The 26,413-nt window shown below is 52.6% G+C and overlaps 1 protein-coding gene across 1 annotated transcript; it reads right to left on the minus strand.

Annotated features, from left to right (window-relative positions):
• Nucleotides 1–211: 211 nt before the first annotated feature.
• On the minus strand, nucleotides 212–26,152 carry MDFI (MyoD family inhibitor). The gene is made up of 8 exons (XM_058819236.1): nucleotides 26,039–26,152; nucleotides 19,243–19,492; nucleotides 18,161–18,164; nucleotides 7,944–8,017; nucleotides 7,076–7,149; nucleotides 6,775–6,868; nucleotides 1,060–1,278; nucleotides 212–468 (listed from the first exon to the last, which is right to left on the minus strand). The coding sequence occupies exons 1-8, from the start codon at nucleotides 26,150–26,152 to the stop codon at nucleotides 212–214; spliced, it is 1,086 nt and encodes a 361-aa protein (XP_058675219.1).
• Between the last annotated feature and the right edge of the window lie 261 nt (nucleotides 26,153–26,413).

The raw sequence follows: 26,413 nt of genomic DNA on the forward strand, positions 1-26,413 counted from the left end.
TAGAGCAGGCCCAGACACCACCAGAGTTCCCGTGGCCCTTTCGGCTCAGCCTTCACCGGGCAGGACACGCTCCAAGGACGAGGATTCCAGCGGGGGATTCACTCTCCTCCTCCTCTTCTTCAGCAAGGCCTCCTGAGGGCCCAGCCGGAGCCTGACCCACCATGGGAGATCTGGGGGGTCCTGGTGCAGCTCCCCCCGCCCAGAGGGGCCCTCAGGAGGAGAAGCAGAGCCCGCAGCACTCCATGCAGATCTCCAGGCAGTCGGCAGACTCGCAGCAGGCGTCGATGATGCCGCAGTCCATGTCGCAGGGCAGGTCGCAGTCCGCGCACTCGCCCGAGTTGCAGCAGCAGCAGCAGATGCAGGAGTCCTCCGAGGTGCAGGAGCCGCACGTGGCACAGTCCAGCACGATGTTGCACAGGGTCAGGAACTCGCAGAACAGGCAGGAGAGGATGCAGTGCACGCAGCAATCTGGGGAGGAACGCAGGGTGAGACAAGGCCGGGCTGTGGGAGCACCTGAGGGTGGAAATGCTCCCTCAGGAATTCATGGAAGGGAGGGAAAAAGGGGTCAGGAGAGTCTCCCTCAACACCCAGCCCTCATCAGAGACCAATTCTGGAGGACAGGAGATGGCCAGGAGGGTCTAGGGGTCCTGCTGAGCTCAGAGGATGCCACCAAGAGATCCCAAGGGATGAGGGGCCTGAGGAATTGGAAGATGCCACCCAAGAGATCCATAGAGATGATGAGTCCAGGGCTTGGAGGGTGCCACCAAGAGATCCCAAGGGATGAGGGGCTTGGAGGATTCCACCCAGAGATCTCAAGAGATGAGGGCCCAAGGAGTTGGAAGGTGCCACCAAGAGATCCCAAAGGATGATGAGCCCAGGGCTAGGACGATGCCACCCAAGAGATCCCAAGGGATGAGGGGCCTGAAGAGTTGGAAGATCCCACCAAAGAGATCCACAGGGATGAGGCGCCCAGGACTCAGAGGGTGCCACCCAAGAGATCCCAAGGGATGAGGAACCCAAGGAGAACATCTGGAAAGCGCCCTCAGGGTTCAGCAGTACCTTCCTGCGCCTCAATGGGGATGTGGGAGGAGGGTGACTTGGAGCTGCCCTTGCTCTTCTTGCTGCCCTGGCTGTTGATGGAGTGGTGGGGCTGCAGTTTTCGGGGAGGTTTCTGTGTGCTGGGCACAGCTCGGCAGATTCCGTTGCCCGCGTCCCCGTTGGGCAGCAGCTGCGTGCAGGGACCAGGGGACTGCAGGGCTGGCCCCACCTGGGGCTGGCCTGGAAGGGAAAAGCAGAATGTTACCACCCCTGCCCTCTCCACAGGGAGAAATGTGTGCCCAGACCCCAGGGAAAAACGGGAATCTGGTCCCTAGCTGGACACAGGGTGAGCTGGAGGGTGGGTGGTCCAGGGGGATGGGTGGCACAGACATATTTTATGAAGAATACTTTCATTAGGATTTTTTCTCCTGAGAAGCGGAGAGGCCACAGGAACAAAATGTAAACAATAATTATCTGCTGTTGTGGAATGCAACAGGTGCATCTTTGATTAATCTCATGTGGTTGTTTTTAATTAATGGCCAATCACAGCCCAGTTGTCTCACACTCTGGTCGATCACACGATTTTATTATCATTCCTTCCTTTTTATTCCTTGCAAGCCTTCTGATGGAATCCTTTCTTCTATTCTTTTAGTATAGTTTTAGTATATAATTTTAAATATAATATATATAATAAAATAATAAATTCTTTTAATATAATATATATCATAAAATAATAAATAAAATAAAAACATTTTTAATATATATAATAAAATAATACATCTGAAACATGGAGTCAAGATTCTCATCACTTCCCTTGTCCTGGGACCCCTGTGAACACCACCACAGACAGTCTCAAGCTACGTCAGGGAAGGTACAGGTTGGATATTAGGAAAAAGTTTTTCATCAAAAGAATAATAAAATATTGGAATGCTCTTCCCAGGGAGGTGGTGGAATCACCATCTCTGGATGTGCTTAAAAAAAGACTGGACATGGCACTTCGTGCTATGTCTGGTTGAGGTGTTGGGGCATAGGTTGGACTCAATGATCTGAGAGATCTCTTCCAACCTCATTATTCTGTGATTCTGTGAGGGAGATGGAACAGGAGATGTGGAAAAGGCGGCTGGAGGGAAGGAGACAAAGGCTGCTGAGAGAGGAAGGGATGGAAAGACACCAAAAAATGCAGATTTGTCATGAAAGATGGGCTGAAACTCTTCAGAGGACCTGAAGGAGGAGATGTCCCTGCAGGGCCAGGAGGGATGAAACCACCAAGAGCTCCTGAGTGTCCCCAGAGCCACAGGAGCTGAAGAACCACTGCAGAGCCACAGGAGATGAGGCACCACTGCAGAGGCACAGGAGATGAGAAACCACTGCAGAGCCACAGGAGCTGAAGAACCACTGCAGAGCCACAGGAGATGAGGAAACCACTGCAGAGCCACAGGAGATGAGGAAACCACTGCAGAGCCACAGGAGATGAGGCACCACTGCAGAGCCACAGGAGATGAGGAAACCACTGCAGAGCCACAGGAGATGAGGCACCACTGCAGAGCCACAGGAGATGAGGAACCACTGCAGAGCCACAGGAGATGAGGAACCACTGCAGAGCCACAGGAGATGAGGAACCACTGCAGAGCCACAGGAGATGAGGAACCACTGCAGAGCCAGCCTGCTCCTCTCCCCAGCCCTGCAGGAACCGGCCACTTCCTTGAGGTCTCTGCAACCTCTGGCTGAACTTCTCTGCAGGAGGAGGAAAATAACTCAGTTCTGTGGCTGTGCCTCCCTCCAGCCTCTCCTGCTGCAGCCCTGTGTCCTGCCAGAGCCAGAGGGGTGGCTCGGCCCTTGCTCCAGCCCGCGCTGCCTCCTCATCCTCACCTGGAGGAGCACTGGGAACCAGCACAAGGTTCCAGCAGCCATCATCCTCCTCAGTAAGGCCACAAATAAAATAAAATAAAATAATAAAATATAATATAAAATATAAAGTATAAAATATAAAATAATATAATTTAAAAATAAAAATAAAAAAATAAAATGAAATAAAATAAAACTATAAAATAAAAAATAAAAATAAAAATAAAAATAAAATTAAAATTAAAATAAATAAAATAAAACCCTGTCTGGTGGTGCTCCAGCCAAACTTTTCTTTTCCTCTCCCAGGGCAGTAAACAAGGGATGATTCAGGGCAGAGGCTCGAGGGCAAAGGCACCTCCTGGCACCAGGGAACAGGAGCTGCTTTCTGTGCAGGGCACAGGCTGCCCCTGTCCTGCAGCCACCAAAATAAAACAGATGGAAGGTGAAAATAAAGTGGGCGGAAGGTGAAAATAAAATAGGTGGAAGGTGAAAGACACGAGGGGATGGTCCCAGTGCTTGGTTTGACCAGGCTGAGCTGGGCTTGGGCTGCACAGGGAGGTTAAAGTGGGAATTTGGTCTTTGAAACACGCTGGGAAAGGAATTTAAAATAGCCAGAGGTGAGCGGGAAGAGTGGGCTGAGAGCAGAGAGTGGGGAGACACAAATCAGGTCTTGGATAAAACTGGGATTGTCTCCCCTTCCTAAAAACCTCACGTGTGACGGTGTTCACAGGTGTCTTATGTTGAGGGAAGAGACGAGGATCTGATTCCATGTTTCAGAAGGCTGATTTATTATTTTATGATATATATTACATTAAAACTATACTAAAAGAATGGAAGGAAAGGTTTCATCAGAAGGCTAACTAAGAATAGAAAGGAATGATCACAAAGGTTTGTGGCTTGGGCTCTGCGTCTGAGCCAGCTGACTGTGATTTGTGATTGGCCATTAATTAGAAACAACCACCTGAGACCAATCACAGATGCACCTGTTGCATCCCACAGCAGCAGATAACCATTGTTTGCATTTTGTTCCTGAAGCCTCTGAGCTTCTCAGGAGGAAAAATCCTAAGGAAAGGATTTTCCATAAAAGATGTCTGCGACACTCATGGAGCGTTCGCTCATTATGTGCCCTCACCCAGTGCCCTCTCCTGCCCCGTGTGTGGCACCGAGGTGCCCAGGGCTGTGCCAGGAAGGGGCTGAGCCTGCAGGGACCCAGCAGCAGCAGCTCAGCAGGCTGGGACAGCAGCTGGATTGTCTGGGACCGCAGCAGCATGCACTTGGCGCTCCCCATTTCGCTGCATTCCTCAGATTAAACTGTTTGTAAATCAAAATCACGCTCTGGCTCCGGCCAGGGGCAGCCAAAGGCAGCCAGGAATCCCCCCTCAAAGTTAGGGAAAACAGCTCCCATTTTTTTTTAGGACAGCCTTTAAGAAACGAGGACAAAACTCTGCTAAAAGAGGCACCTTCAGCTCCCCTGTAATGCAGGAGTGGGGGAGCAGCCTGGAAAACAGGATTTTGGGGGGAAACTGCCTGTCTACAGCTCTTCAATAACAAAAACCTCCGGGATGTTTGTAACCTGAAACCCAAAACTTTGGGTTTCCCATGGAGGTGATGCTCTGGATGCCCTCAGGCTGTCCCAGGGCAGCATCACCAGGGTCCCTGAGCCACTGCCAGGGCCTGGATTATTGTGGCCACCTGGGTCTGCTGTTCCTGCCTGAAGCTGAACACACAGCATGCCAAACCTGCAATCCCTGTGTCCCAAAATGCTGCAAAACTGGATTTGAGCACAGAGCTCAGCCTCAGAGGGGACAATCCTGGCATTGGTGGGCAAGGACATCACCCTGCACCCTCCAGCCTTTTCTGCCTGGTTCCTCCTGAGCCTGCACGAGCCAGGCTGGCACAGGAATGCCCCATCCCATGGGAGAGCCTAAATGTGCTCCTCGGGGCGTGCCAAAATGGGAACAACCCCAAAAACCAATGGTGACCCCCCAAGAGCAGTGGGGACACCAGGAGGAGGGTGCCCCAATCCCCCCCAGCCTTGGGGGGCTGGGCTGGGCTGGGGAGGGGGCCGTGCAGGGCTGAGCTGTGACTCAGGCGTGCAGAATGTCTGTGGGCAGCCGGCCCAGCTCGCAGATGCTGCGCGAGGGCTCGGCCGCGGGAACCGGGAGCTCTGCTCTGCTCTCCTTGTGAGCTCTGCTCTCCTTGTGAGCTCTGCTCTCCTCACTGAGCTCTGCTCTCCCTGTGAGCTCTGCTCTCCCTGTGAGCTCTGCTCTCCTGTGAGCTCTGCTCTCCTGTGAGCTCTGCTCTCCTTGTGAGCTCTGCTCTCCTTGTGAGCTCTGCTCTCCTGTGAGCTCTGCTCTCCTTGTGAGCTCTGCTCTCCTTGTGAGCTCTGCTCTCCCTGTGAGCTCTGCTCTCCTGTGAGCTCTGCACTCCCTGTGAGCTCTGCTCTCCTGTGAGCTCTGCTCTCCCTGTGAGCTCTGCTCTCCCTGTGAGCTCTGCTCTCCCTGTGAGCTCTGCTCTCCCTGTGAGCTCTGCTCTCCCTGTGAGCTCTGCTCTCCTGTGAGCTCTGCTCACTGAGCTCTGCTCTCCCTGTGAGCTCTGCTCTCCCTGTGAGCTCTGCTCTCCCTGTGAGCTCTGCTCTCCCTGTGAGCTCTGCTCTCCCTGTGAGCTCTGCTCTCCCTGTGAGCTCTGCTCTCCTTGTGAGCTCTGCTCTCCTTGTGAGCTCTGCTCACTGAGCTCTGCTCTCCTCACTGAGCTCTGCTCTCCCTGTGAGCTCTGCTCTCCTTGTGAGCTCTGCTCTCCCTGTGAGCTCTGCTCACTGAGCTCTGCTCTCCTTGTGAGCTCTGCTCTCCTCACTGAGCTCTGCTCTCTCCTCACTGAGCTCTGCTCTCCCTGTGAGCTCTGCTCTGCTTGTGAGCTCTGCTCTCCCTGTGAGCTCTGCTCACTGAGCTCTGCTCTCCTTGTGAGCTCTGCTCTCCTCACTGAGCTCTGCTCTCCTTGTGAGCTCTGCTCTCCTCACTGAGCTCTGCTCTCTCCTCACTGAGCTCTGCTCCCCTCACTGAGCTCTGCTCTCCCTGTGAGCTCTGCTCTCCTCACTGAGCTCTGCTCTCTCCTCACTGAGCTCTGCTCTCCCTGCGAGCTCTGCTCACTGAGCTCTGCTCTCCTTTTCTGAGCTCTGCTCTCCTTGTGAGCTCTGCTCTCCTCACTGAGCTCTGCTCTTCTTTCCTGAGCTCTGCTCTCCTTTCCTGAGCTCTGCTCCCCTCACTGAGCTCTGCTCTCCCCTCACTGAGCTCTGCTCTCCTCACTGAGCTCTGCTCTCCTCCATGCATTTCCCATCCTCTCCCCTTCCCTGCCTGCTCCCTGGAGGGGCAGCCCAATTCCCAGCCTCCCTCATCCCCCCCCGGGGACCCTCCATCCAGTTTACACCCCTTGGAAGGGACCTGGGAAGCTTCCATCCACTTTCTGCCTCTTGCAAAGCGACTGGGGAGCTTCCATCACTTTACACCCCTTGGAAGGGGAGCTTCTGTCCACTCTACACCCCTTGGAAAGGGACTGGGGAGCTTCCATCCAGTTTACACCCTTCAGAAATGGAGCTTCCATCCAATTCCTGCCCCTTGCAAAGGGACTGGGGAGCTTCCATCCATTTGGGGTTTTGGGGGATGCTCCTTTCCCAGGCAGGCTGATCCCCCTTCCCACCACAGCACCCCAGAGAACCCCAACCCTTCCCAAGCAGCTCCAGCTGCTCCGGGAGCCACCCCGGGTGCCGCCCTTCCCTTCCACCTCTCCAGGTGACTCAGCCTCGTTCAGGCTTTGATGTGGGGAGGAACAAAGCGGGGAGGAGCCGGGTTCCCACCTCAGCCCTGCTCTGTGATGAGTCCCGAGGGCAACACTCACATGTCACAGCTTCGGGAGCGCCGCAGAGCTCGGCCCGGGGGCTTTTTGTCAGCACTGCCGGGGGTTTGTCACCTTCCAGGGCTTTCGGGGGTTTGTCACCTTGCAGCGCTTTCTCCTTCGGGGGTTTGTCACCTTCCAGGGCTTTCGGGGGCTTGTCACCTTCCAGGGCTTTCTCCTTTGGGGGTTTGTCACCTTCCAAGGCTTTTGGGGGTTTGTCACCTTCCAGGGCTTTCTCCTTTGGGGGTTTGTCACCTTCCAGGGCTTTCTCCTTCTTCAGGGATTTGTCTCCTTCCAGGGTTTTCTCCTTCTTTGGAACCGCAGGGCAGGTGGGGGACCGGGGACCCCTCAGGGCAGGGAGGGAGGGCTCAGGCACCTCTGCAAGAGAAACGGGGTTAGAGCTGAAAATGGGGTTAGAGCCAAGCCCCTGGGTCAGACAAACTCCCAAACACTGCCCACAGACTGGGGCAGGAGGTTTGGGCTCCCCTGTGTCACACAGCACACAAGGATGTCACCAAGGGATGCCAGCCAAGGGATGCCACCAAAGAATGCATCCAAGGATGAATCCAGGGGATGAACCCAGGGATGAACCCAAGGGAGGAACCCAGAGGACGAACCCATGGGATGAACCCAAGGGATGCCACCAAGGGATGAACACAAGAATAAACCCAAGGGATGAACCCAAGGATGAATCCAAGAGAGGAACCCAGAGGATAAACCCAAGGGATGAACCCAAGGATGAACCCAAGGGATGAACCCCAGGAATACCACTAAGGGATAAACCCCAGGGATACCACTAAGGGATAAACCCCAGGGATACCACCAAGGGATGAACCCAAGGGATGCCAGGATGCCACCTGAGGGATGCCACCCAGGGTTTGGGCAGCCCAGGACGGGCACCGGGGCTGCACCACCCCCCAGCTGCTCCCCCCGCTGCAGCACCATCCCAAAACGCCTCCCCGAGCTCTCACATTCCTCCTCCAGAAAGCCAAGGGATCTGGTTACACTCGGCAGCCAGCGCTGGGTTTTTCATCCCCCTTCCCATGAAAGAGCCACTGTCTGCCCTGCCGGGGCTGGCTGCCACCTCCCTCATCCTCTGCACTCTGGGGCAGCACCAACCCCTGCAGGAGCCCTCCGTGGGGCACGAAAACCCTGCAAGGAGCTGAGTCATCCCCATGGGAGAAATCCCTGTGCCAAACACCCCCTGGCAGAAAGGCAGGAGGGGGCAGGACCACCTTCAGTGCTGCTGAATTCCCACGGGGAATTTGGGGTGCCAGGGGTGCCCAGGGCTGTGCCACACTGCCCCAGCCCCCCCTGCCCCCCCAGCCCTCTGCCCATCCCTCAGAATAGCAAAGTCTTGCACAACAGGGGCTGGAACACACTTTATATAAAACTAAATTATAGGCTGGGCAGAGGGAGGCAGAGCACAGAGCCATAATTGCCCTGGCTGGAACAGGAGCCCTGCAAGCAGCCAGGGAGGGCAGGGGAGGGGGGAAAGAGGCCTGGGATGGTTCATTATCCTCCCTAAAACCAGGGTCCCACACACCAGAGCTGAGGGGGAAAGGAGGGCAATTAGGGATAATTAAATATCAATGTTATTAAAAGGAGAAAACGAGGGAAGTTGGGGGGTTCCAGCTGCACCCTGGCATCAGCAGGAGCCTGGAAATGCTGCAGCCAGTCTGGGGTGGTGCTGCTCTGTTCCACAACACCCTCCAAAATCATCCATGTGCCTCAGTTTCCCCTCTCTGCCCTCCCCAGAGTGCAGATCCAGCTCCTGAGACAGGGTTGGGTTTTTTTTGGGGGGAATTAAAACTCATGCCAGCACAGAGCCCTGCTCACACAGAGCTCTCACCGGTGAGGAGATTTTGGGGCTCAACCAAGGGAAACCCAGCAGCTCCTGCTGAATCTTGCACGACAGCATTGGCTCCAAATCCCAATGGAGCGTGAGCCCCAGATGGGAGAAAAGGCATTGCCATGGCTCTGCAAAGCCCAGAGCAGAATGGAGAGGTGAGGAGGGCAGGCTGTCACCTCCCCAGGGCTGTGGGGGTGAGTGACATCCACAGCCTCTGGCACGGCCCAGCCCTAATCCAAAGGCAGAGGTGGAATCCTGATGGATGAGGGTGGGAAATGGATCATGAGGGAAATGGATCATGAGGGAAATGGATCATGTGGGAAATGGATCAGTGGATCATGACTGTGGGAAATGGATCATGAGGAAATGGATCATGTGGGAAATGGATCATGAGGGAAATGGATCAATGGAGTGTGGGAAATGGATCATGAGGGAAATGGATCATGAGGGAAATGGATCATGAGGGAAATGGATCAATGGAGTGTGGGAAATGGATCATTGCCCTGGCCAGGAAGGGGATGGGGGTGCAGGAGTTTTGGGGAAAAGCAAGAGGTGTCTCATTCCAAGGATGCCAGAGATGAGGAGCTCTGAGTGGAGCCACAGCTGAAGCTCCCACAGAGCTCCCCGAGCTCTGGTTCCTGCTGTGGGATGTCCTGAGTGTGTTCAGGGCTTAAAACCCCTCAGGAAACAGCCCTATCACCCCCAGATCCCCTTTCCTGAGGGAAAAAGGGCTGGAAAATCAGGAGCAGCAGGAGCAGAAGGGGCTGGCACAGGGAGAGCTCAGCAGATCCCTGTCCCTGCCCATCTGTGCTGCCTCCAGAGCATCCCCTGCCCCCTCTGCGGCACAGACATCTTCTATGGAAAATCCTTTCCTTAGGATTTTTCCTCCTGAGAAGCTGAGAGGCCTCAGGAACAAAATGTAAACATTGATTATCTGCTGCTGTGGAATGCAACAGGTGCATCTCGGATTGGTCTCATGTGGCTGTTTCTAATTAATGGCCAATCAATTAATGGCTCGGACAGAGAGTCCGAGCCACAAACCTTTGTTACCATTCTTTGCCATTCTATTCTTAGCTAACCTTCTGACGAAATCCTTTCTTCTATTCTTTTAGTATGGTTTTAATGTAATATATATCATAAAATAATAACTCAAGCCTTCTGAAACACGGAGTCAGATCCTCATCTCTTCCCTCAACCCGAAAACCCCTGTGGGCACTGCCACACCTCTGTGCCCATTCCTGGGGACAAGGACAGGCTGGGTGGATCCACAGCGATGTCCAGGCTGTGCTCCAGCTGGGATGGAGCCCAGGCTCGTCCCTGCTGTGCCCACTTCACACTTGTAATTACCCTGCACAAGCCTCACACACAACCACAGGCAGGCAGGGAGGAAGGTGGCAATTAAATTAACTCCCCCGGGAACAAGCTGGCCAGGAGAGGGACAGAAATAGCCGGGAATGAAGTTTGGGTGAGCTGATCCTTCACACAGCCTCACATCCCACAGGCTGGATGTGGGGATGGGGCTGAGCCCCAGCCGCCCCTGGAATGGGGTGGGGAAGGACCCAGGGAGGGGTGGGAGAAGGTGGGAATGTGTGGGGTCAGAACAGAGCCCACAGCTCCCTGTCCACTGGGATCCACGGGGGAATGCAGGGGGAATGTTCCGAAAAAGGAGAGGGAATGGGAAATGCAGGGGGAATGTTCAGGGAAAGACAGAGGGAATGCTGTGGGAAGGGCACAGGGAGTGGGAAATGCAGAGGGAATGTTCAGGGAAATGAAGAGTGAATGTCCTGGGAAGGGCACAGGGAATGCCTTGGGAAATGCCCTGGGAATGTTCTGGGAAATGCAGAGGCAATGCCCAGGGAAATGCAGAGAGGATGCCCTGGGAAGGGCACAAGGAATGTCCAGGGAAGTGCAGAGAATGCCCAGGGAAATGCCTTGGGAATGCTCTGGGAAATGCAGAGGGAATGCAGAGAGAATAACCTGGGAAATGCAGAGAATGCCCAGGGAAATGCAGAGGCAATGCCCTGGGAAATGCTGCAGCAGCAGCTCCCCAATGCCCCCAAGCAGGGGCAGCAGCTCTGCAGGCACAGGAGGAGCTGAGCAGACCCTTCCATCACTGGCACAGCTCATCCCACAGCTCCCTCTCCTTTAAATTCCCCAATCCCTGCCCTGCTGATCCCCCCTGGACCCCTCCTCCCTGCTGCCCCCAGAATAGGACCAGCTTTGACCCAAATCCATCAGATTTAAACCCAATTGTGAGCCTGGGCCAAACCCTGAGGCCAGCCAGCCCTTGGGATGGGACATCTCACTTTTCCCCAAAATTCCTGCACCTCAAACCCTTCCTGGGCAGGGCAAATCCTCCTCAGAGCCTGGGATGAGCAGCACAAGGGAGATGTGGGACAGCAGCTCAGAGCTCTGGATCTTGGGAGCAGAGGTAACGAGGCATTCCAAAAACAATAACTTCAATAAATCACAGCACTGCCCCAAGGTACCAGAGATCAGCAAAGTGATAAATGTGGGGCTGATTTCTCCTGCCAAGCCCGGGACATGCACATGGAGCTGATTTTCTGATTATTCTCCCCGATCCCAAAGTCCAAATCCATCGGTCATGGGAGTCCTGAGACATCAGGGAGCCCCAAAATCCATCAGGGGGGTGGGAAAACAGGACAGGAGAGAGGAGAGATGCAAAAAAAAATGGAAGTTCATGGCTGGAAATGCAAAATTCCTGCAAATTCCCAAGTTCCAACATCCCTCTGGGGGATGCAGGAGCTTCTGTGGAAAAGATCCTTGTGCTCCCAGTGGAAATTCCTGATGGGCTGAGCTCAGCATTCCCAAAGAGCTGGACAAACAAAAGGCAGGAGCCACAAACAGGAGCCACAGCTCCCAAAAATCTGTGGGTTCCCTTCTCCCTTCCTGCGCTGCCCAGACCCCCAGAGGCAAAGCTGGAGCTGGGCTTTGGGGTCCAAACTCAAATTCAGTCCCAGTCTGGGTCTTTTCCCTGTTGTTTTCCCTTTGTTTTCCCCCACTCTCTGTCCCCACAGTGTGTTTGGGATGGTTTCTGTCGGTTTGGGATGGTTTCTGTCGGTTTGGGATGGTTTCTGTCAGTTTGGGATGGTTTCTGTTGGTTTTGGGATGGGGATTCATGCTGAGGATGAGGAAAGGAACCTGCTCCTTCCCAGCTTTGTGTCCTGGGAAGTTTTGCTGTCTCTTAAAAATTCCTCTTTCCCTTGCAGCTCCACACTGGAACGGTGCCTTAATACCTGTAAAATGTAAATATATTTACATTAAATTGATTTTTGTGCATAAGGAATAATTCCTCCCAAATTGCTGCAGTGGGGGAAGAGGCAAAGCTGGAGCTGTGCTTTGGGGTCCAAACTCAAATTCAGTCCCAGTCTGGGTCTTTTTCCTGTTGTTTTCCCATTGTTTCCCCCCATCCTCTGTCCCCACAACGTGTTTGGGATGGTTTCTGTTGGTTTTGGGATGGTTTCTGTTGGTTTTGGGGTGGTTTATGTTGGATTTTGGATGGTTTATGTTGGTTTTGGGATGAGGATTGGTGCTGGGACATGAGGAAAGGAACCTGCTCCTTCCCAGCTTTGGGAAGTTTTGTTCTCCCTTTTTCCTGCTCCAGGCTTAAAGATTCCTCCTTCCCTTGCAGCCCCACATTAGAATGGTGCCTTAATACCTATAAAATGTAAATATATTTACATTAAATTGATTTTTGCTGCATAAGGAATAATTCCTCCCAAATTGCTGCAGTGCCAGAGGTGCTTCTTGCAGGGAATTGATGTTTTGTCTTTCCTGAAACCCCTTGTAGGAACATTTCTCACATTGATTTGGTTTGGCAGGAGCTGGTTGGAGCCACGAGGACCTTGCAGGGATGGGGTTTGTGGGGACACCAACCTGGAACTGGGGTTTTGTCACTCAGGTCAAACTCCAGCAGGGATGGACTGGATGGACCTGGCTGGTCCTGGTCTGTCTGGCCCCAAAATCCCTCCCTCCCTTCCCACCCAAATCCTATAAATAACAAATAACAACAACTCCCAGCCTTGCTGAGCTATTTGGGGGTTTTGTGGGTATTTTTTTTGTGCTTTGTTTTGCTTTTTGTACGTTTAGGAAGTCACTTCTCATCGAAACCACTTTGTTTTTTGACTGCATTCCTCATTTTTGCTGTTTATCCAAAGCTTTGCCCAGGTGAGGCCAGAGGGTTTCCAGGTGGGAAGAAAAGTTGGGCTGGATCTTGGGCAGCAATTTGGGAGGAATTATTCCTTATGCAGCAAAACCTGATTTAACGTAAATATATTTACATTTTATAGGTATTAAGGCACCATTCTAATGTGGGGCTGCAAGGGAAGGAGGAATCTTTAAGCCTGGACTGGAAAACAGGGAGAACAAAACTTCCCAAAGCTGGGAAGGAGCAGGTTCCTTTCCTCATGTCCCAGCACCAATTCTCACCCCAAATCCAACATAAACCGTCCCAAATCCAACATAAACCACCCCATAACCAACAGAAACCATCCCAAAAACAACAGAAACCATCCCAAACACACAGGGAATGGGGGAAAACAATGGGAAAACAACAACTGGGATTGAATTCAAGTTTAAGGAGCAACTGGGGCAGGAAAACTCCCCCCAAAAAATGGAAAATCTGGGAAATCAAGGAAGGAAATCCTGGGTGTCCCTAAGGAAAAGCAATTATCCCTGGAGCCTGGAAAGCAGCTGAGGTGAGGCCTTATCAGATCCAGGGAGATTCAGGGAATTACAGAGCAGGGAGAAATGATGGAGGGAGTAATTAATGCCCAGGCCAGGCTGGAAATTGGGTAACCTTGGGGGTTAAACCAGCACAGGTCCTGCCAGGGGAAAAAAAATTGTGTCTTGCCCAATTTAAGTCCTTTAAAAAATAAAAGTTAAATTGAGGAGGGGATGAAGGGGAGCTGCTCAATAATCTGAATTTCTCCAGCTCCTTTCATCCCAGCATAGATTGAAAAACCAGGGCCCAGCACACCTTCCCTGAGCTCCAGGGATTTTCCTTAAAAAACTGCTTTAATTATGGGGAAACTGAGGCAGGAAAATGGGATTTCCCCCCAGAAAAACCTGTGGAGATGGAGCACAGAACTCTCTGCAGGTTGGGGTTTCTCCCATGCACAGATCCCCAAAAAATCTCCAATTTTTGGGGCACGGGAAGGGATTTTGGGACTTTCCTGGTGCCCATCCCACAGAGGGGGGAACTCCAGGCATGGAAAAATCTGGGAAAAATCACCAGAACTGCAGCAAACAGCCCGAGGAGGGTTTGGGTTTCTGCAGCTCCCAGGCTGGAGCTTTCCAAGGAAATTCAATCAGGATTTGGAGCAGCAGCAGGGGCAGCGCAGCCCCAAGGCCCAGCTTTGTTTTGCTCAAACCCAGAAACTTTGAAATAAGCCAGAAATCTGCTTTTTCTTCTTTTTTTTCTCCTCATGCTTCTTTTCTTTTTCTTGGTAAGTTTTGCATTGCTCAAAGAACAAACACCAGCGAAGCGTTTTCGGGAGCTGACAAGGAAAAAAACTTGGAAAGAGAAACCAGAAATGTTGCAAAATCTTCTTTCTGTGGGGTAAAAAAAATACATTTTTTTGTTGCTTTCAGGGCTTTTTTTCGGGAGGGGCTTTTTGCACTCTCTGTGTAACTCTGCAACCCTGCATTTAAATCAGTGCTGAGACAAGGAAAAAAACCCATTTATTTTGATTTTGGATGGGTTTTTTCTTGGTTCCTGAGTGAGGTGGCCTCGATTTCTGCTGAGAATTCCCTGCTTGGGGCAGCCCAGGGCTGTTTTGGGGCTGAAAGTTTCGTGTTTGGGGCTGAATATTTGGTGTTTGGGGCTGAATATTTCAGGTTTGGGGCGGAATGTTTTGTGTTTGGGGCCGAATATTTTATGTTTGGGACTGAATATTTCCTGTTTGGGGCTGAATGTTTCATGTTTGGGACTGAATATTTCCTGTTTGGGGCTGAATGTTTCCTGTTTGGGGCTGAATTTTTCATGTTTGGGGCTGAATGTTTCGTGTTTGGGGCTGAATATTTGGTGTTTGGGGCTGAATATTTCAGGTTTGGGGCCAAACATTTCATGTTTGGGGCCGAATATTTCGTGTTTGGGGCTGGGCACTCCTCCTCTTATACCTCAGGGCAAAATCCTTGGGAACAGACAGAAAAAATTAAGGAAATTAAAGGAAATGTGTGTGTGTCAAAGCCTGAGCTGGGACAGCTGGGACACAGGCAGGGATGGATTGGGGACATGGATGGGGACACGAGGGTGGCAAATGTCCCCTCTAGGAAGGGAAAAGGGAGGTGGGAATGAGCAAATTTTGCTCATTTCAAACCCAAGTTTTGCTTCTGGAGGTGGATTTGTGTCCATCTTCACATGGAGAAGAGAAGGAGAAGGAGAAGGAGAAGGAGAAGGAGAAGGAGAAGGAGAAGGAGAAGGAGAAGGAGAAGGAGAAGGAGAAGGAGAAGGAGAAGGAGAAGGAGAAGGAGAAGGAGAAGGAGAAGGAGGAGGAGAAGGAGGAGGAAGAGGAGGAGGAGGAAGAAGGAGATGGAGGAGGAGATGGAAAAGAAGGAGGAGGAGAAGGAGGAGAAGGAAGAGGAGCAGAAGGAAGAAGAAGAAGAGGAGGAGGAAGAAGAGGAGGAAGAAAAAGAGGACAGAACCTCTCTTGCTTCCCACTATCCCTGCTCCTCCTCCCTGAAGGAAGAATCATCTCACCAAGCAAAAAACTCTTGTTTTTTCTCCTGTTTTCTGCTGATTCCTCTAAAAAAATAATCACCAGGACAGACAGACAGACAGACAGACAGACAGACAGACAGACAGACAGACTCTTCTCTCCCAAACTACCTGTGGCTATTTCAGGCTGTGCCCCCGTCCCTGCTGGGTGGGAGGAGCTGTGGTGGCACCCAGCCCATCTCTGGAGATGCCAGGGAATGAAATTTTGGGGGATAAAATCTCCATGTCCAGCTGGGGACCTGAGCTGGGCCACCCCCCCCACCCCCAATCGTGCCTCAGTTTCCCCGTTTGTTCCCCATCCTAGAGGGAGGATGCAAATGAGCCAGGCTGGTTTGTAAAACTTGGGAAAGGGAATGCAGGGAGAATTCCCAGGCTCTGAGCTGCGTGACAGAGCTGCTGGCTCTGGCCCAAAGCCACCAGGGCTCTGCTCCTGAGTGTCACAGGGACAGACAGACAGACAGACAGACAGACAGCCTGGGACACGCTCGTCCCCAAAACCACACGGGGAGGGAGGAGGGAGAGTCAGGGTTTGGGATGGGGAGCACAGAGCTGATCCTGAGGAGGAGCAGGGTGGGATGAAGGCTCTGGAGGAGGAACAGGGTGGGATGAAGGGAAGCTTGGGCCGGCTCTGCTCAGGTCACACTCAGCTCTGGGGGAGCTGAGGAAGAGGAGGAGGGGTTTTGGGATGGTTTGGGATGGAGGTGAGGTCACTTCAACGTGGGAAAATGGAACTGGGCACTGATGGATGTGCCTTAAACAGGGAACACCAAACTGGGCACTCAGGGATGCCCCTGAAATACGGGAAAACTGAACTGGGCGCTGATGGATGCCCCTTAAATTTGGGAACAACAAACTGGGCACTCACAGATGCCCCTTAAAATCTCAAGACCAAACTGGGCACTGATGGCTGCCCTTCCAAGATGGGAACACTGAACTGGGCACTGATGGGTGCCCCTTCCAACAGGGAACAGGGACAAGAAGTCCCCAACAGGGACACATCAAACTGGGCACTCACAGATGCTTCTCTAAGATGGGAACACTGAATTGGGCACTGATGGATGCCCCTTAAATTTGGGGACACCAAACTGGGCACTCACATATGCCTCTTAAAATCTGGAAGACCAAACTGGGCACTGACAGATGCCCCTCCAAGATGGGAACACTGAACTGGGCACTGATGGATGTCCCTTAAATTTGGGAACACCAAACTGGGCACTCATGGATGCCCCTGAAATATGGGAAAACTGAACTGGCCACTGATGGATGCTCCTCTAACATGGAAACACCAAACTGGGCACTCGGGGATGGCCCTCCAAGATGGGAAAACTAAATTTGGCACAGATGGATGCCCCTGAAATTTGGGAAAACAGAACTGTGCACTCATGGATGTCCCTTAAATTTGGGAACACCAAACTGGGCACTCTCTCATGTCCCCAGTGAGGTCCCAGTGCTCCTGCTGATGCCACCAGCACCCCTGGGAGCTGAACCACTCTCTACCCACCCACAGCTTTGGTGTGGCCACAGGAAAGGCAGAAAAGCTCCAAAACCATTTCCACCAAAGCATTTCACAGATTTTGAAGCCGCTTTTTGAACCCTCCCTCAGCTGCTGGTACAGGAGCTCAGCAGAGCTGGGGCTGGGGACAAACCCCTTGCAAAAATCTCCTTGCGTTCCCAGCTCATCATTTCCCACCTGGAAAAGGAAGGAAATGCAGGGAAATCAGCCCCAGGGAATGCAGCTGCTGCATTGGGAATGAGTTTGGAGCAGAGCTCGTCCAGCTGCAGGGGGAACAGAACAGGAGGGTGAATTCTCCAGAGCCAGCAGGGGCCGGTCCAGCTGTGCTGGTCCCGCTCTGCTCACCAAATTTTGGGAATTTTGGGGATTTTGGGAGTTGTTCCCAGGCTGGATTCGCCCCTTTTGTGTCTGGCTTGACAAACCACCGTGTGCTCCTGCAGCCTCCTGCTCAAGGGGGTTTTAGTCCCTCCCTGGGGTTTTTAATGCAGTTTTTAGTGCAGTTTTTAGTACAGTTTTAATGCAGTTTTTCATGCAGTTTTTAGTACAGTTTTAATGCGGTTTTTCATGCACATGAAGCTCGGCAGGGCCAGAGGGGCTTGGAGGGCTCAGCTGTGAGGATTCCCCCAAATTTTCACCCATTTCTGATCCCTGTAACGCACCCAGAGCAGCCCCCATCCCTCGGGGGGTTTAACTCACATCCCCCTCCCCGGGCTTGGCACCGGGACAGAAACTGAGGCAGAGTTTGGGATTGAAATCCCGGCGGGGCCCGGCGGCTGCTGAGCTCACACACAAACACAGCAGCACGGGAAACACGGCCGGGGCACAAACGCACACTCACATGTTCACAATCACACACAAACACACACTCACATGTTCACAATCACACACAAACACAGCCAGGGGCACAAACACACACTCACATGTTCATAATCACACACAAACACACACTCCGATGTGCACAATCACACACAATCGCACCCAAACTCACACCCAAACACGGCCAGGGCACCAGCACGGCCTCACATGTTCACAATCACACACAGACACAGTCAGGGGCACAAACACACACTCAAATGTTCACAATCGTGCATAAACACACGCTCAGATGTTCACAATCACCCCCAAATACTGCCAGGGGCACCAACACACGCTCAGATGTTCACAATCACACACAAACACACCCAAACTCACACCCAAACACTGCCAGGGGCGCAAACACACATTCAGATGTTCAGAATTCTGCACAAACACTGCCAGGGGCATGAGCAGATGCTCAGATATTCACAATCCTGCAAAAACACACACTCAAATGTTCACAGTCCTGCAAAAACACACACAAACTCACACCCAAACACTGCCAGGGGCACAAACACACATTCAGATGTTCACAACCCTGCACAAACACTCAGATGTTCACAACCCTGCACAAACACACACTCAAATGTTCACAATCGTGCACGCTCCCCGTGCCCAGCAGTGCATCCCCACAGCCCCAGACTGCAGCCAGTGCCCCATAAACGCACCCCGGGAGCCCCTGCACACACCCCCACTGTGCACACAGCCTGCCCAGGACCCCAAAACCTTCCCTGGGATCCCCAAAACCTTGCATGCAATCCCAAAAACTTCCCTGGGATCCCACAGCCTTCCCTGGGATCCCAAAACTTTGCACGGGATCCCTAAACCTTCCCTTGGATCCCAAAACCTTCTCCATGATTCCAAAATCTTTCTCGGGATCCCACAGCCTTCCCTGGGATCCCAAAACTTTGCGTGGGATCCAAAACCTTCCCTGCGATCCCACAGCCTTGCAAGGGATCCCAAAACTTTGCAAGGGATCCCAGAACTTTGCAAGCGATCCCAAAAGCTTCCCTGGGATCCCACAACCTTCCCCGTGATCCCCAAACCTTGTATGTGATCCCAAAATCTTCCCTGGGACCTCAAAAACTTCCCTGGGATCCCACAGCCTTTCCTGTGATCCCAAAACGTCCCCTTGGATCCCAAAACCTTCCCTGGGATCCCAAAACTTTGCATGGGATTCCCACAGCCTTCCCTGGGATCCCAAAACTTTGCATGGGATCCAAAACCTTGCATGCAATCCCAAAACCTTCCCTGCGATCCCAGAACCTGCAAGCGATCCCAAAACCTTCTCCATGACCCCAAAACCTTCCCCGGGATCCCACAGCCTTCTCCATGACCCCAAAACCTTCGGCGCGATCTCAAAACTTTGCAGGGGATGCCAAAACCTTCTCCATGAATCCCAAAACCTTTCCCGGGATCCCAAAACCTTTCCCGTGAGCACACAGCGCTCACTCCCCCTCCAGCCTCGCTCCCCCTCTTTGTCCCCCCATATCCCCCCTTTGTCCCCCGTACCTGGCGGCGGTCCCGGTTCGGTTCGGGGCCGCTCCGGGCGCTCGGGCCGGGGGCTGCCGGGCCGGGACATGGCTGCGGGAGGCTCGGCGGGGCTCGGAGCGGGGCCCGGCCCGTCCCGGTGCGGTCCCGGTGCTCGGTCCCGCTCACCTGGGGCCCCGCGGGGCTCCGCGCCCGCCCCCGCGCCCGCCCCGCATCCCCCGGCCCCGCCGCTGGGCTGGGCTCCGCTCCGGGGCTTTGTCCGCGCCAGCCCCTTCCAAAAATAAAATTAAAAAAAAAAAAAAAAAAAAAAAAGACAGAAAAAAATCGAATTAAATTTTAAAAAAAAATGAGGTTGGGAGCGCGGACCCGCGGCCAAGCCGCGCTCCCGGAGCTGCTGCCGGAGGCTGGAGCGGAGCCGGGAGCGGGGAGAGGCGGAGGAGGCTCCGGGGCCGGCCTCGGGTTTGGGATTGCACAGCTGGGCTGAGCCCTCGGCTGGGGCTGAGGGAAACTGCGGGGGGAGAGCGGGGCTGAGCCGGGTTTGGACCCTTGGGTGGGTGGTGGAGCCCCTTGGGTGGGTGTTAGGAGCCCCAGGTGGGTGTTGGACCCCTCAGATGGGTGGTGGAGCCCTTTGGGTGGGTGTTAGGAGCCCCAGGTGGGTGTCAAAGCCCTGGGTGGACATTTGGATCCCCTTGGGTGGGTGTTGGACTCCTCAAATGGGTGTTGGACCCCTCAGATGGGTGGTGGAGCCCTCAGATGGGTGTTTGGACCCCTCGGGTGCATGTTTGAGGCCCCCAGGTGGGTGTTGGAGCCCCCCCAGGTGGGTGTTGGAACCCCCCCAGGTGGGTGTTGAAGCCCTGCATGGACGTTGAACCCCCTTGGGTGGGTATCAAAGCCCTGGGTGGACATTTGGATCCCTTTGGGTGGGTGTTGAAGCCCTGAGTAGGTGTTGGTACCCTCCAGGTGGGTGTTTGGACCCCCTTGGGTGGATATTTGGACCCCCAGGTCGGTGTTGGACTCCCTTGTGTGGGTGTTTGAGCCCCTTAGGAGGGTGTTTCAACCCCTTTGGTGGATGTTTCGACCCCTTGAGTGGGTGTTTGAACCCCTTGGGTGGGTATTTGGAGCCCCCCAGGTGTGTGCTCAGCCCGTCCACTTTCCCCCAGGCACAAAACCCAAGCGGGACCTTTATTCCCTGACTCCCTGGCGTGCCCAGTGAACTCCTCTGCTTCCCCCACCCCTCCCTGCCTCAGTTTCCCCAGCTGGAAAATGAGGTTTGGCTCCCTGGGGCGATGCTGGGATGGGAGGTGACGGCGTCACAGTGTCACTCTGTCACTCTGTCACACTGTGCCACACCAGGGGTCACTCCCTGCCCTCTGGATTTTGCCCTCTGGAGTTCCAGCTCCGTGTTCCAGAGCCCTGGGAGCTCCTCACTGGAGTTCAGGTTGAAATTCTAAGAGTAGAGCTACCATTGGAGTTGTGATAAATCAGATTGAGGAGGATGCTGATGGTCAAATGGGCTCTTTAATAAATAGTTTTACACCGTCTGCCACAAGTCCAAATGGGCCGACAGTGGCCTCTCCCTTTATTTGAATAAAGCCAGAAAGGACTCCTCTCTCTCCTTTTTGGACATAAACCTCTGTGGATTAATTTTCCCAACACGCCGAAACAACAGCTTGGCCTGACAGCCTAAAAAAATAAAATTTAAAGAGTAGTGGGAAAGCTTAATCATGATTTTGGGCCTCCAGGATCTGTGCAGCCCCAGCTTTGTGGGGAACAGGGCTCCCCAGGCTGGCAGCCCCAGCTGTGCCATGCAGGGAAAGGTTTTACAGGGATTTTGGGGCTGGAGAGCAGCAGGGCTTTACCCACAGCAGCCTGGGCTGCCACCTGTGCCACGGGCAGTGGGACAGCCTGGAAAAATCCATGCTGCTGCTTGGCATGGGCAGTACAGATGGGCCAGCAACCAGTGCCCCCATCTCTGGGGGCTGCAGGGCCCGGGGCAGGGTGGTTTGGGGGGAAATCTCGTCCCATCCCGACACTGGAAAAATCCAGGGATGGAGGAGAGCAGCAAAACACTCGCTGTGTGCAGGGGGTCACACTCAGCACACTGAAGGGAGCGTGGCCACAAAAACAAGGATGTTTTTCCCCCCAAAATAACAGAGGGTGATAGAAAGGAGCAGCCTGAGCAGTGAATCCCTCAATGATCACACCAAGCCTCATCCTGCACCGTGAATCCCTCAGTGATCACACCCAGCACTCTCAGGGTCGCATGAATCCCTCAGTGATCACACCAGGCCTCATCCTGCACTGTGAATCCCTCAGTGATCACACCAGGCCTCATCCTGCACTGTGAATCCCTCAGTGATCACACCAAGCCTCATCCTGCACTCTCAGTGAATCCCTCTGCAATCACACCAAGCCTCATCCTGCACTCCCAGTGAATCCCTCAGTGATCACACCCAGCACTCTCAGGGTCCCATGAATCCCTCAGTGATCACACCCAGCTCCTTCCTGCACTGTGAATCCCTCAGTGATCACACCCAGCCTCATCCTGCACTGTGAATCCTTCAGTGATCACACCAAGCCTCATCCTGCGCTCCTGGGGTCCCAGTGAATCCCTCAGTGATCACACCCAGCTCCATCCTGCACTTCCAGTGTCCCAGTGAATCCCTCTGCAATCACACCCAGCCCTCTCAGGGTCCCATGGATCCCTCAGTGATCACACCCAGCCCCATCCTGCACTGTGAATCCCTCTGCAATCACACTCAGTCTCATCCTGCGCTGTGAATCCCTCAGTGATCACACCCAGCCTCATCCTGCACTGTGAATCCCTCAGTGATCACACCCAGCCTCATCCTGCGCTCCCCCCGGGCCGGCTGTGCTCCGAGGAAGGCTCTGGCTGTGGGATCTGGCCGGCTTTGTGCAAACAAGGCCGTTCCTGTAGGTGTGTGACTGCACTGACCCACATTCACAAACCCTGGCACCCTGCGCGGCTCCCGGCTCCGCTGCCGCCAAAATAAACCCAAAATAAACCCAGCCCAGCTCTCGCAGCTCCCGGTGCTCCTCGGGGGGAGCAGGGGCTGGGCTCCACCTCCCCTGGATCTACACCCCAAACCCCCTGGATCTGCTCCCCCAAAACCCCCAGATCCACACCCCATCACCCTCAGATCTTCACTCTACTCTATAACCCCTGGATCTACATCCCAAAATCTCTGGATCTGCATCCCCAAACTCCTCTGGATCTGTGCCCTAAAACCCCCAGATCTGCACCCCAAACTCCCCGGAGCTACACCCCAAAACTCCCAGATCTGCACCCCATCACCCCTGGATCTGTACCCCAAAACCCTCGGGGCCCAAACCCTCCAGATCTGCACCCCAAGCCCTCCAGATCTACACCCCAAAATCCCAGATCTGCACCCCAAACTCTCAAGATCCATGCCCTAACCCCTCCCGATCTACACCCCCAAACCCTCCTGATCTGCACCCTAAACCCCTCTAATCTATACCCCCAAAACCCCAAGATGTGCACCCAAAATTCTCCAGATCTGCATCCTAACCCCCCGTGATTTACACCCCAAAAACCCCAAGATCTGCACCCCCAAAACCCCAAGATCTTCGCCCCAAACCCTCCAGATCTGCACCCCAAACCCCCCTGATTTACACCCCAAAACCCCCAAGATCTGCACCCTAAATCCCCCCTGATTTACACCCCCAAAATCCCAGATCTGCACCCCAAACTCCCCTGATTTGCACCCCCAAAATCCCAGATCTGCACCCCGAACCCTGTGGGCTCCCCGTGCCCCAGACTGGAGGCGTTGGGAGATTTGAACCTCCCTGACCTTCCCGTCTCCGGCAGGATTTAGCGCTAAAACCTCGACTTTTCTGTTCAAAGAAGGTTTTGCAACATTCCCGGCATCCATCCCTGGGCAGAGGCTCGGAAAATAAAATAAATAAACAAGAGAAAAACGCGTGTGATCCTGGAAAACAAGGAATGAAAGAGCGGGGTGGGATGGGGCTGGGACAGAGCTGGGCTGTGTTTTTTTGGGGTCTGAGCCATCACCCCCTGATTTGTGGAGCAGAATTTCCCTGTCCCTGTGCACACACAAAGTCTCTAAACAAAATAAGCTCCTCAAGGCCCTTCTGCTCTGCCTGCCTGGCTGGGTCTGCAGTGAATGACCCCAGTGTTTTACATGTGCTGCTGAAAGGATTTTGATGAGTCACGAGCTATTTCTGTAAATAATTAAAAAAAAAAAAAAAAGAAGGAAATGGACATTCAATATTTAAAAAAAAAAAAAAAAATGGGGCCCCGTGAACGTTCATCTTCAGAAGACGGAAAAATTAAAAACTTCCCGAAAACTTCGCTGTGTGCTCCTTCACGGGTTTCTGCACGGAGTGATGTTTTGGGGAAGTTTTTAATTTTTCTGCACCCCAAAACCCCCAGATCCACACCCCAAAATCTCCAGATCGGCACCCCAAAACCCCCAGATCCACACCCCATCACCCCCAGATCTGCACTGCACAATGCCTGGGATGAGCTGAGGTTTCTGGAGAGGTTGGGGTGGCAGAAGTGGGAGCTGACGCCCATCCAGGTGTCCAATCCCATCCAGGGCCTGCTCCCACCTTTTCCTGGGCTTTTCCTTCCCACAGTTTTTCCTCTCCTCATTTTTTGAGCCCCCAGAGCAGGGGGGTTCACAGTAATCCCACTGGGATGAGTGGGCTGAGTGTTTTGGGGTCCCTTCAGCCCCGATCCCAGCCACAGAGACCCCCAAAACACCAGGGAAGGCTCAAATCTCGGAGCAGGAACCCTTTGGAAATTTCCCTTCCTGACCCTGATATTCCAATTTCTTAATGCTCATTTAGGTAAAAACCAAACTCAAAAACCCCAAAGTTCTCCCTCTTTTTTTGGTTCTTTAGAGCTCTCTGGAAGCTTTGCTGGCTCTGGGTTATCCAAGGCAGTGACTTCCCCCAGTTGTGCTTCAGGGGTGAGCAAAAATCCCAAAGATTTGGGGTAAAACATCGGGGTGAGTAAAAATCCCAAAGATTTGGAGTAGGTAAAGCACCTGGGTGGGCAAAAATCCCAAAGATTTGGGGTAGGTAAAGCATCTGGGTGGGCAAAAATCCCAAAGATTTGGGGTAGGTAAAGCATCAGGGTGAGCAAAAATCCCAAAGACTTGGGGTAAAACATTGGGGTGAGCAAAAACCGCAAAGATTTGGGGCAAAGGATTGGGGTGGGTAAAAATCCCATGGATTTGGGGTCCAGCTGGAGGGAAGGGAGGGATCCATGTGGACACAGCTCTGGAGCAGAGGGGTGGGTGCCTCCTGCCAGCGTTTTTTGGGGTGCAGGAAGCCGTGCCCCAGACAGGGGTGACCTGTCCCAGTGTCCCCTCCCATCCACAGACTGGTTTTGCAATCAAACTGGGAGAGCTTTCATGTCTGTGCCAAAGGAAAAAAAAAACTACCAAAAAATAACTAAAAAAAAAAAAAAAAATAGAAAAAGGATAAAAAAGTTTCTAGTTCAAAAGTTAAAATCATCTCCAAGTGTTAAATCCATCAGAGCCAGGGATGGTCCCAGGGTGGTTGGGGAGAGAGAGATGGGGACCCAAACCAAACTGGGGAGGGGAAAATGGAGACCCAAATCAAACTGGGGAGGGGGAGATGGGACCCAAACCAAAATGGGGAGGGGAAAATGGGAACCCAGACCAAGATGGGGAGGGGGAAATGGGGACCCAAACTGAGCTGGGTGAGGGAAATTGGGGAGCCAAACCAAACCAGGGAGGGGAAAATGGGGACCCAAACCAAAATGGGGAGGGGAAAATTTCGACCCAAACCCCCAGAAATGGGGAGGGGGAGATGGGACCTAAACCAAACTGGGGAGGGGGAAATTGGGGACTCAAACCAAACTGGGGAAGGGAAAATAGGGACCCAAACTGAGCTGGGGAGGGGGAAATGGGGACCCTTAACCAAGTTGGGGAGGGGGAAATGGGGACCCAAATCCCAGCTGACCCCACACTCACCGAGCAGATGAAGCCACTTTTCACCCCTCTCCTTCCTTCCAGGGCCGGCCTTTGCTCCTGGAAGGATTTTTTGGGAGAATTTCCTCACTGAAAAGGGAGTCAGGAACTGGGAAGGAGCTGCCCAGAGAGATGGTGGAGTCCCCATCATCCCTGGGGCTTTTCAAGTTGGGGATCACAGACAGATCTCAAAAAATCAGTGAATTCTGTAAAAAAATTTGTCTATCCCTGGAGCTTTTCAAGTTGGGGATCACAGACAGATCTCAATAAAATATTGAATTCTGTAAAAACTTTTGTCTCTATCCCTGGAGCTTTTCAAGTTGGGGATCACAGAGAGATCTCAAAAAATCGGTGAATTCTGTAAAATAATTTGTCTATCCCTGGAGCTTTTCAAGTTGGGGATCACAGACAGATCTCAAAAAATCAGTGAATTCTGTAAAAAAATTTGTCTATCCCTGGAGCTTTTCAAGTTGGGGATCACAGACAGATCTCAATAAAATATTGAATTCTGTAAAAAGTTGTGGTGTTTTTTTTTTGTTGGGATTTTTTTTTTGTTTAGGTTTTTTTTTTTTTTTTTTTTTTTTTTTTTTTTTTTTTTTTTTTTATTATTTTGGGGGTTTTTTTGGGGTTTTTTGGTTTTTTTTTTTTGGTTTTTCTGGGTTTTTTTTTGGTTCTTTATTTTTCCCCCCCACAACAACCTTAAGCAAAGCAAGGCCCAGCAGCAGCACGATAGGTAATTTCTTTTATTGCATTTTATAATGCCATTGTCCATACAGATTACATGCAGCTAGACCTACTGTACAAGGGTTTACCGTCTGCCCACGCAGACACACGGAGAGCTCGGAGTACAAATACACAGCCAGGATTTTCCTTTTATACAGCACGAGGAGGGCAGCGAGGGAGCCTCGGGGTCGCTTTTTACACATCCGCCCTCCCCTCCGCCCCCTGGGACCCCACCCCACCTCCCCAGCATCGCCTTCCCACCCAGCGCCGCGCAAACCGGGGAGAAAACGGGGGAAAAAAGGAAAAAAAAAAAAGGAAAAAATAAGAAAAAAAGGGGAAAAAATAGGAAAAAAAGAGGACAAAAAGAGGAGAAAAAGAGGAAAAAATAGGAAAAAAAAAAAAAAAAAAGGAATAGGAAAAAAATAGGAAAAAAAATAGGAATAAAATAGGAAAAAAAGAGAAAA

The sequence above is a fragment of the Ammospiza caudacuta genome, chromosome 24 (genome assembly GCF_027887145.1).
Source record: "Ammospiza caudacuta isolate bAmmCau1 chromosome 24, bAmmCau1.pri, whole genome shotgun sequence".
NCBI classification, from domain to species: Eukaryota; Metazoa; Chordata; class Aves; order Passeriformes; family Passerellidae; genus Ammospiza; species Ammospiza caudacuta.

Excerpts from the sequence above, each read along its gene's own strand:
- MDFI (XM_058819236.1), bottom strand. The coding sequence starts at position 26,152 with ATGTGTAAAAAGCGACCCCGAGGCTCCCTCGCTGCCCTCCTCGTGCTG. Across the intron at positions 19,493-26,038 it reads TGTGTCTGCGTGGGCAGACG|GGGCTGGCGCGGACAAAGCC; the intron begins GTAAACCCTTGT and ends TATTTTTGGAAG. Across the intron at positions 469-1,059 it reads CCCCATTGAGGCGCAGGAAG|ATTGCTGCGTGCACTGCATC; the intron begins GTACTGCTGAAC and ends GTTCCTCCCCAG.